At 44.3% G+C, this 12714-nt stretch overlaps 1 protein-coding gene across 3 annotated transcripts in view; it reads right to left on the reverse strand.

Moving 5' to 3' along the window:
* LOC122750293 (WAS/WASL-interacting protein family member 1-like) overlaps nt 1-12714 on the reverse strand; it is a 17361-nt gene that overhangs the window by 1732 nt on the left and 2915 nt on the right. For 2 of the 3 annotated variants that reach the window (XM_043996985.1, XM_043996983.1), the window contains one exon: nt 12649-12702. The exons of the other annotated variant lie outside the window; for it this stretch is intronic. In XM_043996985.1, the coding sequence (XP_043852920.1) occupies nt 12667-12702 (36 nt within the window). In that variant the 3' untranslated portion in view covers nt 12649-12666. Of the gene's footprint in view, nt 1-12648; nt 12703-12714 lie in introns of those variants that run through there. 3 annotated transcript variants of the gene reach the window in all.

Here is a 12714-nt window from a genome sequence, read left to right on the forward strand (position 1 = left end):
TAACCCTCATTGCCCCCCCCCAAAGAATAGCATTTTTAATCCAATAATTTATGAATTGAAAGATATTGAACATGATGTCCTATATGATATTAATTCAATTCTCTCCAAACAACAGGTTGGAATATTTGGAGCAACACCTGACAAACTCCATCTCTGATGTGGTTCTGCATCAAGTTGATTTAATAATAGTAATAACAACTAAGCAGTAATAACTAGCATTTGTATCTCGTGTCTCCCATGTGCCAATTACTGGACTAAGTACTTTATAGACATTATCTCTCATTGGATCTTCACAACAATGTTTAAAGGAAGTCACTGTCATCTCCGTATCATTGAAGAAACAAAGGCAGGGAGAGGTTATGACTTCTCCACAATGCTAGCAAGTATCTGAGGTGAAAGTTAAGTTTAGTTCTTCCTGGCTATTGATTCCAATTCTCTGTACCATGCTCTTTGTTGTTCAGTTGTTTCGGTCACATCTGACTCTTCACGACCCCGTTTGGGTCTTGGTAAATGCTGGAGTGTTTCCCATTTCTTTCTCCCCCACATTTTATAGATGTGGACCTGAGACAAATAAGATTAAATGACTTGCCTAGGGTCACCTAGCTAGTCAGTATCTGAGGCCAGTTTTCAGCTCATAAAGATGAGCCTTCCTAACTTCAGCCGTGTCACCCTATACCCCGTGTCACCCTATACCCTGTGCCACCCAGCTGCCCATACAATGCACTACCACCTCTATTTTGATTTATAACCAGAATACAGTGAAAATGGTCCCTTACACATGGATAAGGTAGAAAGTGGTAGGAGAATTTATAAGATCTGGTGAGAGATGGAAATTTATTTTTTGCTTTTGGCCACCAAACCAGGCAATAAAATTGATGGATCATTGCTATATCAAAGATGTATTTTTCTATTGGCTAGTGACAAGTGGTGTTTGAAGTGGATAAAACAAGCTGTGTAGAGAAAGACCTCTTCTGACCTAACTTTCTTCTTCAACACTGACACACTGACTACACCCTCACAAAAACTACAGAATGACTGACCTGGCTTGCCATCCAAGTCCCTTACAAATCCATTAGATTATTCCTCAATTGATAAATGTTCAAAAGATATGAATAGGCAGTGTTCTGATGAAGAAATCAAAACAATTTATAGCCATATGAAAAAGGGCTCTAAATCATTATTGATTAGACAAAGGCAAATTAAAAGAACCTTGAAATATAATTTGACACTTATCAGATTAGCTAAAATAGTTGAAGGAGAAAGTTACAAATGTTGGAGTGGATATGGAAAAATTGAGACACTAATTTTTTTCCCACTAATTAATTGTTGGTGAAAATGTGAACTGATCCAACCATTTTGGAGAGCAATCTGGAGTTATGCCCAAAGGGTTATGAAATGGTCTATAGTCTTTGACCTAGCAATACCAGTAGTGAGTCTCTCTGCAAAGTTGATTAGGGAAAAAAGAAAAGAGCCTAGGTGTTCTACAAGGTTTATAGCAGCTCTCTTTCTGGTGGCAAATTGAAAATTGCAGGGATTCCCTTCATTTGGGAAATGGATAAACTACCTATGGCATATGAAATGATGAGCTTGATTATCTTAGAAAATTTTAAATAGACTTACATAAAACATGAAGAGTAAAATGAGCATCACCAAGAGAATGTTGTGTACAATAAGAGCAATATTTTAAGAACTTTGAGCACTATGACAATTGGAATGTCATCCCCTGCAGGAGAGATACTGTAGGGAAAGCTCCGCCATGAGGAGAAGGCAAGCCATGTGGCTTGAAAGGTCAGTTCCTTAGCGTGAGGAAGTGACGTTTGCTCGTGGGTACTGTCGATCAAAGCTCCCAGCCAATTAGCTTGGAGCTCTGTGTGTGTGTGTGTGTGTGTGTGTGTGTGTGTGTGTGTGTGTGTGTGTGTGTGTGTGTCTGTGGATGGGCTGTTTTCTGGTTTAGACAGGAGGCTTGTGGGACAAAGAAGGGGTGAGGCTCTCTCTTTCCCCAGGACCTCCTAGCTAGAAATGCTGGCTCCCTGAGATAGATAGATGTAGGCATCTAAGCCTCTTTCCCTCTCCTCACCAAATTCTTACGCTCCCTAATAAATGCTTAAAAGTCTAAACTCTTGCTAAAGCTTCTAATTTATTGGCAACCACTCATTAGATTTTTAGACAGTATAGCTAGGATTTTAGCCACCTCACAGACAGCACCCACTCAGATGGTGACCACGAAGTAAGTATTCAGCACCTAAGTCATTTTGAGTATTAGAAATACCCAAATTAACTACAAAGGATATATGGAGGAAGATGCTATCTGTAACCAGTGAAAAAAAATTGATGAATAGAAGTAGTCATGGAATGATTTTACATGTAAAACTGTTTGTATCCAATGGTAGCCATCTCTAGAGGGCACAGTGAGGGAAGAAAAAAGTTTACATGATCACTTTATTATATATTTAAAAGGAACAGAAAATTGTACTTAAGAAATTTATGGTTTCATGTGAAGTTTCTTTTCTTTTCTTTTTTTTTTGGTGAGGTAATTGGGGTTAAGTGACTTGCCCAGGGTCACACAGCTAGTAAGTGTTAAGTGTCTGAGGCAGGATTTCAACTCAGGTCCTCCTGAATCCAGGGCCGGTGCTCTATCCACTGCGGCACCTAGCTGCCCCTGAAGTTTCTTATACTATATTTTAGAAATGTTTGTTCTATTCCATAAATTGAAATTTAAATAGTTAAATAATTTAGAGTATAAATACTCTCCCAACTCTACTTGATAGAATAGTAACACCAAGAGAAGGTAAGTTCCAATCAGAAATGTACCTTAATACTGCAATGAGAGGCAATGTAAGGTCTATTTTTGTAGAATGTTTGTTGATGACCAATGACATTTTGTAATGTTCATGTCTAGTGTGATGTTTAAAATCTAAATTGTGTGGTCGCCTTAAATTAGAAGCTTCAGCACCAGGCTTTGGGCATTAAACATTTATTAAAGCATACAGGTATTCCCATGGAGTTCAGAAAGTTAAGAAAAGGCCTATCTAGCCTAGAGTTCCAGCCTGGTCTGGTTCTTCCTCAAGTCCTCCACCAGGAGCCTGCTTCAACCACAAACTCCCAGCAAACTGAGTGTGGAAGCTTTTTATAGGTCCGGAGCATGGGCGGTCCTTACACATTGCTTCAAGCTAGATTGGTTAGCATCATCCAGATCCACTCCAGTTAAGTTCACAGTCTAGCTTCTGAGAACAATACTGTCTTAAGGGCTGGCCAGATGTGATTACAAGCTAGTTAACTTGAAGTAAGCTAATCAGCAGTCAACCACTCTGACTTAATTCAATCAGTTTAGATTAATCTCCAGGTGGACCTTTGAGTATCTGCTAAATCCCATTATTTTATCACACTAGTGATCATGTTTGTCAAAGGCTCTGCTGTCTGCACTGGAAAAATGCAACAATTTGTAAGTCCCTTGGAGTAGTAATCATCGTGCTGATGAAGTGAGATTACAAGGGAACATTGGAATGGGTCAGCCACTCTAGTGTGCTGTACAGAAAAGAAATGAGGGCATGTGCATGCCTGGGATTGTCCAGTGAGAATGGATTTGCACGTGTCTGTCAGACCTTTCTGGCAGTCTGCAAACAATTTGATCTCAAGATGAGAAAATGACAGGATTTTTTGCACTTGGTCACATGCTGACACAGTTTGATGTAATCACTGTACCAGCACCACAGTCATATGGTTGATCATGATATTTTGGAATTGATGAAGATAGAAATTTTAGAAAATAAGTGGACAATGGCTCTTCTCAAGAAATAATGGGAAAGGGGCAGCTAGGTGGCACAGTGGATAGAGAGCATTGGCCCTAGATTCAGGAGAACCTGAGTTCAAATCCAGCCTCAGACACTTAACACTTACTAGATTTGTGACCCTGGGCAAATCACTTAACCCCAATTGCCTCACCAAAAAAAAGAAGAAGAAGTGATGTGAAAGACAGAATCCATTATCCTTCAGGAAAAAGAAAAAAATAGTTGGCAGGCATATTGTGGTTTCAGATATGGCCACAGAAAAAATATGATGAAAAGGTTCATCATTGATTTAATGCAGGCTAAACATATATATTCACCTTCAGAAAGAAGGAGGGGAAGGGGATAGGGGTGTGTGTGTGATAGAAGGGAGGGCAGATTGGGGATGGGGCAGTCAGAAGTAGAACACTTTTGAGGAAGGACAAGGTGAAAGGAGATAGAGAATAGAGTAAATGGCATGGGGAGGGTACAGGATGGAAGGAAATACAGTTACCAATAGTAACTGTGAAAACATTTTTGAAGCATGTTTATCTGATAAAGGCCTCATTTCTCAAAACATATAGAGAACTGAGTCAAATTTATTAAAAAACAACTATTCCTCAATTGAAAAGTGATAAAATGATATGAACAGTTTTCAGATGAAATAAAGTTTTTATAGCCATATTTTTTAAAAAAAATGCTCTAACTCACTAATTTTTTTTCTAGGGTAATGAGAGTTAAGTGGCTTGCCCAGAGTCACACAGTTAGTAAGTGTTACATATCTGAGGCTGGATTTGAACTCAGGTCCTCCTGAATCCAGGGCCGGTGCTTTATCCACTGTGCCACCTAGCTGCCCCCTCTCACTATTGATTAGAAAGATGCAAGTCAAAACAATTCTGAGGTATTATGTCATATCTATTGGATTAGATAATAGGACAGAGGAGGAAAATGACAAATGGCATGGGGAGTATGGGGGAAATGAGACATTAATGCATTGTTGGTAGAGTTGCAAACTGATTCAAACATTCTGTAGAGTAATTTGGAACTGTGACCAAAGGGGTATAAAACCATGCATACTCTTTGATCTAGCAATACAGCACAAGGTCAGTATCTAAAAAGAGATAAAAAAAACAAAAAAATTAAAGGACCTATGTGTATAAAAATATTTATGGTCACTCTTTTCTGGTGGCAAAGTATTAGAAATTGAGGGGATCCCCCTATTGGGGAATGGCTGACCCAATTGTGGTATGGGATGATGATGGAACACTATTGTGCCATAAGAAATGATGAACAGGATGCTCTCAGAAAAAACTGGGAAAGACTTACATGATCTGATGCCAAGTGAAATGTATTGGGTACAAAGCGACAGCAATATTGTAAGATGATGTGCTGTGAATGACTTAATCATTGTCAGCGATATAATGATCCAGGACAACTCTGAAGGACTTGGGAAAAGTGCAGTCCATCTCAAGAGAAAGAGCCGATGGTGTCTGAGTATAGATTGAAGCATATTTTTTGTCAGTTCCTTTTACTAAAGTTTTTTTTTTGTCTGTTTTCTTTTGCAGCCTGATTAATATGCAAATGTTTTGCATGGCCACACATGTATAACTTATATTAAATTGCTTGCTTTCTTAAAGGGGGGGTGTTTTGTGAAAAAAAGATTTGTGTGTTTGGTGTTTTTTTTTAGTTTTCAACATTTGTTTTTATAAGATTTCTATTTTCAAATTTTTCTCCCTTCCTCCCCTCCCTCCCCCTCCCCCAAGACAGCAAGTAATCTGATATAGGCTATATATGTACAATCATGAAATATGTAAACATATTTCTGTATTAGTCATGTTATGAGAGAAGAATCAGAGCAAAAAGGAAAAAATTCAAAAAAGAAAAACAACAGAAATAGTATGGGGAAGACAAAGTTTTAAAAATCGATGTGAAAAATTGTTTTTACATGTAATCGTGAAAAAAATTTGAAATTTAAAAAAAGAAGAAAAAAAAAGAAACTTCTTTCCCCTTTCTCCCTACACTTGCAAGTGGTTTGACTCGCCCGGCTCCTTATCTAATCTGTTTCACAGGGAACATCTGGTGCCCATTGGATGGATTTATGAAATGAAAGGGTCGGGGTAGGTGTGCCTGGTCCTTTGGGGCCTCTCTGGGAATGACCAGGTTTGGAGCCCCAAGCTGCAGAGAAAAGTGGGGAGGGGTACTGAGGCAGAGGCCATGGCTGGGGAGGGGGAAGAAGAGGATGAGGAGGGGAAGGGGCCGAGAACAACCCCTGCCTCCCTTGCCCTCCCCAGGGTTGTTGCCAGGAGCAGGAGGCTGGCGGTGGGGGAAGTGGAGGTCTGCCTCCTGCCCCCTTGGGGGTGCCCAGGCTCGGAGCTGGGCAGCTCCGGGTGGGCTCCGGGCCAAGCAGCGCCCAGCTGGCTTCTGCTGAGTCCGCGCGGGTTAGTTACCAGGCTGGCAGTGGTGGTTACTTTGCTCCTGCCAGCTTGGGGGCGGCTCGGGTGGCGGTGCCAGCTGCCCCGGGCAGTCCGATTTCCTGCTGAAACTTCCCGACCAGAAGGGGAGGGGGGGCTCTGAGGGTCCCGGACTTGGGCCTCCCTGCTCCAAGGCCCCACGTTGGCCCCAGGCCTGAGGCGCCTGCTTCCAGGGGGCTGAACCCCAGACTGGACTGTGCCTCCCAGCCTCAGACTTCCTCCAGTCATTCCCAGCCTTCCCCAGCCACCCTCCCTCCTGGATCAGACAGTCAGTCCTTGGCCCAGATTCTGTGTGCTTGCATGTGTGTGGGTGTGCATGGGCAGAGGGGATGCAGGGGAGACAGAATAGAATGCCAGTGGGTGGGAGAGCTCTGACTCAGGAGCCCCTGAGAGCCGGACCAGTCTCATCCCACCTGGCATCCCAGAGCCCCTTCTACCTCTTGGTTGTCTGCAGGAGGGTGGGGGAGAGGAGGGGCCACAAGAGAAGGAGGAAGAGAGGGTGGGAGTCTCTTCATTTCCAAGTCTAGCTGCTGCCTCCCTCTCCCTGGGGGTTGGGGTCTCTCCTGAGGGCAGGGCCAGGGCCTTTGTACCTCCTGTGGGGCCTCATCCTCTGTAAATCCCTCTAGGCCAGCCTCCTGCCCAGGAAGAGAAGGGAATGACCTCTCCCCCCTGGGATCCTGCTCCCTCCCCAGCTGAGCCCTCAGAGGACCAAGGCCTGGCCCAGGCAGGGGGCCTGGAGACAGAGGCAATGGCCCCTGGGAGCCACAGCCCCCCAGCCCAGGTGAGTGCAGTCTCTCCACAGGCTTGACCAACACCAGCCAAAGAGCCCATTTCAGAGACCTAGAGGATGGTCTGTGAGGCTGGCAATGCCTTACCCATGGCTGGTTTCTTTACAGAAATAGACATGAGGCTGAGTCCGGCAGTAACCACCCTGCCCTGGTCTCTCCTGCATTTTGGGCTCATTCACTGGTACTTTGGCATCTTGACCACCACGCCCCCCTCCACCCCAAACTGCTGCCCTCCCCTGCAGGTTTTCTTGCAGTTCTCCCTCATTACAACTAAGGACCCCTTCCCTCCTTCCCCCCTGCTCTGTAGGGGTCATGTCTTGACTCTGTTTATGCGTGCCTAGCACCCTCCCTCACCATGCATAGAACTGCTCCTCCCTCCCCTTTGCTTTTGGGGCCAAACTCTTCCTTGTAGCAAGTGAAGGCCCAGGAAGCCCCTTCCCACTGAATCTTGCCTGGAAGGGCTGGGGCAGGTCCTGAAGGCTTCCCCAGGTCTGGTCCTCTGCTGGGTTGTCATCAGAGCCCCAATTGGCCTCCTGCTGCTGCTCATTCCCTTCTGCCTCATGTCTCAACTCTCCCTTAGCCCCTAGTCATTGAGTGGGGGTGGCCTCAGACAAACTGAGACCCGGGAAAGACCTGAAAGGCCAGGGTCACCCACTGCCTCCTCAGTCTCGACCTTTGTCTTGCCAGTGGACTTCCCGTGTGACAGAGTGAGGCTGACACCTTTGAGCAGCTCTGCCTCACTTAAAGATAACTGACTCACAATTCAAGACACGTCATGATGTCATTGGTCCTCTCAGAGCCAGGGACAACAATGTCTCGCTTAAAATTGACTTGATTGAAGTCACAGCTACCTGAGAGTCTGGTCCTCAGGGGGTGTGTTCTCTGAACAGTCATCCTTTGTGGGACTTTGGCATGTTCTGCTCCTGGACTCAAGTTCAGTGAACCAGTGGGTGTGGGCGATGCTAGCCAATTAGCTTGGAGCAGCGTGTAAGGACCGCCTCTCCTCTGGGTGCAGAGGAAGCTCCCACTCACAGTTCTGCTCTAGAACAGCCTAGTGTTGGAGGACAAGAAGCAGGCTAGCCTGGAGCTCTAGGCCAGATAGGCCTTTTCTTAACTTTCTGACCCAGGTGTTCTGTTTTTACTAATACTTGGTATGCTTCAATAAACACTTAATGCCCCCCAAATGGTGCTAAAGCTTCTCATTTATAAGTAACAAATAGATTAGAAACCCCAGCTAATTTTTCCTGAACTTGGGACAGAAATAAGTTGACCGCACACTTAATTTCACATGTCACAAAGTGAAAATGGACACCTGAGCTGTAGTATTGGAGAAAAGAAATGGGAAGGCTCTCGCTTTTCTTGTTTTGCGGTTTCTTTGTTGGTGGAGAAATCTCAGGAATTCACTGCTGGAAGGGCTATCCAGCCTTGTCCATTTGTCATACAGATGTGGCACAGCAAACGTTTTGTTGGTTGGTTAATTAATAAACATTTATTAGGCCCTTACTACGTGAAGTCCTCCTAAGAGGCTTGGACAAAAGACTGCAGTATAATAAGTAGGCAGAGAAGATGGAGGTCAGAGTCTGCCTTGTGACTTAGAGCTGATCTTCTAGCCTTTCCTCCTAAGGCAGTGGAGAAAATCACAGAGCCTTCTGACCGGCTCTCTACAATTTATGCTGCACATTCCTCTGGGCTCTCCCTGCTGCTCGGTAATCCTCCTTTGGCTGTTTCATCAGTCACTCTCCACTCTCCACAATGGCTCGGACACTTTCTCCTGCCCCTCTTTCCTCCACATGAAGAGGTGGCACACTATAGGTCCCTTTCTATCCCATCTCCTTGAACAGACTGCACCCTCTGTTTTCCTCATTCTTTCACTTATCTTGAATCTCTCTGTGAGTGCTGGCACCTTCCTACCTGCCTATAAACACATCCATATCTCCCTCATCCTCAAAAAAAAATTCCTCACTCTATGCCCAGGAATTATCATCCTCTATTCTCTTCTGTCCTTTGTGGATAAACACCTTGAAAAAGCCATCTATAGTAGCGATGCCTTCAGATTTTTTCCTTTCACTTTCTTAAGCCTTTACAATCCAGCTTCCAGACTCATTATTCCATTGAAATTGCTCTTGCCAAAATTACTAATTGTGAGAAAATAATGATTAATGATGGGGGTTTAACTCAGTAGTAGTAGTAGTAGTAGTAGTAGTAGTAGTAGTAGTAGTAGTAGTAGTAGCAGTAGTAGGCCTCCACTAGTCTCGGACCACCATGGATCAGCGCCTTGAAGAGCCACAGGCGACTGTGTGACTGTGCAGTCCGATACGGGAGCCGCAGCTCCTGAGTGACTTATAACCGGGAACTGCCAAATCCCGTGTTGTATCTACCCCATGAGGAGGAGCTGGAGTGTCCTCTCCAGGTCGCTGGCCTGGGCTGATCAATATGGAAAACACGCTGTTGCCCATGCAGCAGGTTTTCCTCTCTGCGATATTGGTGAATCCAAAGGAGAGGCAGAGCCAGTACAGTTTGGCACCAGTGCCGCCACAGGAGTTGCCAGAGGGATGTGATGTCCAACATCGAACTGCCTAAGGGACTCCGACTCCTGATTTTTCCTCTGGGTTAATTCCTGAAGCCTTTCCCATCTATGGGTATAGCCACAAGGCAGCGGAGGTTACCAATCAGGGTTTCCTTCCCCTAGGCGGCTTGCCTGCCCGAGCCCCACCTGCCTGAAGCGACTGGTTTTAAGGCGCCAGTGACTCACCTTTGCCCCTTCTCCTGTTAGTGGAAACAGTTCCACCATGAGAAGGCCGGGAGTTGGGCTTAGGTTGTCAGAGGCTGTTTGTTTAACTCAATAACTCTGGCTAATCTCTCAAATCCAGCCCAAAGTTACAATAGAGATCAGACTAACTCAGTAGAGATTAACTGAAAGGACCTTTGCCCTCTGGAAATCTGTCTTTCATTGGCCCCTGACCTCAGCATGGTACAGTTCATTTTAATATGGACCACCCTCAGGTCACATCAACCAATGGACTTGAATAATTCTAGCCAATTAGTTTTGAGCAGTGGATAAGCCCCTATAGAAGGAAGGAAGCGTCTGGACCACAAATAGCTTACTCCCTTGCACCAAGGACCCCCCCACCCCCACCCCCTGCCTCAGCCCCCTTCTTGGGACTCTCTCTCCTCCCTTTAGGTAATGTAGAACTTGAGGCCATGTGCTCTTACTCTGGGCTCTCTGACTCTCCCCAGCCCCCCATCTGGGATTCCATTCTGGGTATATAACCAGTGGGGACGTTATTCAGATGGGTGGTCAAATTAATAATATATGCTTGCTGCTCAAACTGGTGCAATAGCCTTTAATTTATAAGTAGCAATATCTTAGAAAACCCAGCCTCATTCCCCAATAATATAGATAGAGGCAGGCAAGCCTCCACAAGATTTTAAAGGACACATAATGATCTTGTAGGGACCAATTTTTAATTGGGGAGTGTTAGCTAAGCGGCTCGCCACAATATTGAAGCAAAGAAGGAAACAGACAGCCTCCCTCAAAACAGAGCAGGATTTATTTAACAAGAAGGAACTTAAAAAAAAACACACACAAACAAGGGGGCAGCTAGGTGGTACAGTGGATAAAACACTAGCCCTGGATTCAGGAGGACCTGAGTTCAAATCCTGCCTCAGACACTTGACACTTATTAGTTGTGTGACCTTGGGCAAGTCACTTAACCCTCATTGCCCTGCAAAACAAAACAAAACAAAACACACAAAAAAAACCACCCCACAAACAGGATCAGTAGGATTAAGGGAAAGGAAATAAAATGGGGAAAGGGAAATTATACAACCTGAATACCACCACCACCGAGGAATCAGCTGAGAACACACAGCAGCGTCCTGTCGCCTTCCAGCTTCAAGCTAGAATAGCGAAAAACCTCCCTTCTTCCCAGCAGACCCCAGGCTGACCACACACAGCCTCCAGCCAATTGGCTGGCTGCTCTGACAGTCACATGACTGCCCTCACTAGGCTTCCAGTCATAATTTTGCCAGGCTCATGTAGGCATCGGCGAGTGGTGATGACATGAAGTGCCAGCGCCATGGCCACAACCAGTGGGTGGAGCATTGTGCCGCCCGTGGAGCCCCAGGCAAGTGTGCATGCAGAGGTGGTTTTTTTTTTTGAAAATTCTAGCCAAAAGATGGGGTCATAAAAACCTCAAATAACAATTCTTTACAGTCTCTCAGTTGCCAAATCCAACGGCCTTTTCTCGGTCCTCGTACACTGACCTCTCTCCAGCCTTTGACACTGTTGATCACCCTTTTCTCTTTCTTGATACTCTCTTCTCTCGAGGTTGTCAGGACATCACTCACTCCAGGCTCTCCTCTTAATTGACCTTACAGTTCCTTCTCCTGGATCCTCATTCAGATCATGCCCTCTCACCACAGGAGTCCCACAGGGTTTTTCTGCCCTCTCTATTCACTTGGTGATCTCATCAGGTTCCATGGATTTCATATGCTGATGATTCTCAGATCTATTGACCTTATCCTAACCTCTCTGTTCATCTCCAGTCTGATGAAGGCCTATTGATTTCAGCTTTGTCACATCTCTCTCCTCTGCCTCTGCCTCTGCCACTGCTTCAGCACAGCCCCTTATTACCTCCTGTCTTGGTTACTGAAATAACCTATAGGTGAATCTTCCTGGCTCCAGTTCATCCTTCATTCAACCACCACAGTGATCTTCCCATATCATAGGTCCACTCTTACTATTGAGTAACTCTGGCTCCTCTGCTATCTTTCCAGTTTTCTTATACCCTCCTCCCTGCCACAGAAAAGGAGAATGCTTCAAAGCAACAACTGCTGATGGCCACTTTGTACACTGAAGATCTTAACACAAAATACAAATGATTATTTAAAAAATTATCTGATATTGGGGCAAAAAAGAGAAATAGATCAATGAAGGAGAATAGATACTCAATATCGAAACAAATATACACAGATCAGTCATTAATAAACCTACAGAAAATGAGACCTGAGAAAGAATATCAGGACAATTTTCCCTGACAATTACTTGGAAGATGATGTCTAAGCTCTTTTTTTGATTAAGGCTTTCAAATTATCTCTGCTGGATCAATTTTCCAGATCAGCTGTTTTTCCAAGGAGATATTTCACATTGCCCTCTGTTTTTTCATTCTTTTGGTTTTACATTATTGTGTCTTGATTTCTCATAAAGTCATTAGCTTCCATGTGCTCAATCCTAATTCTTAAGCAATTATTTTCTTCAGAGAGCTTTTGTATATCCTTTTCCATTTGGCTTTTCAAGCTGGGTTTTGTTTTTTTCATGATTTTTTTCCATTTTTTCCTCTACCTGTCTTACTTTATCTTCAAAGTCCTTTTTAGTGCTTCTACGGCCTGAGGCCAATTCATACATTTCTTGGAAGCTTTGGTTGTAGGAACTTTGATTTTGTTATCTTCTTCTCAGGGTGTATTTTGATTTTCCTTGTCACCCAAAAACTTTCTATGGTCCACAATTTTTTCTATCTGCTCATTTTCCTAGACTATTTCTTGACTTTTAACTCCTTCTTCAAGTGGGGCACTGCTTCCAGGATGCACTGTCCAAAGCTTCAGGGGGTCCCAGATGGTACTATTAAAGGAGAGGCACATTCTCTACTCCTTCAGTAATTCTTGATGAAAATATCTGAACTGAATAGAAAA

Source organism: Dromiciops gliroides, chromosome 3, assembly GCF_019393635.1.
Source record: "Dromiciops gliroides isolate mDroGli1 chromosome 3, mDroGli1.pri, whole genome shotgun sequence".
In the NCBI taxonomy this organism is placed as follows: domain Eukaryota; kingdom Metazoa; phylum Chordata; class Mammalia; order Microbiotheria; family Microbiotheriidae; genus Dromiciops; species Dromiciops gliroides.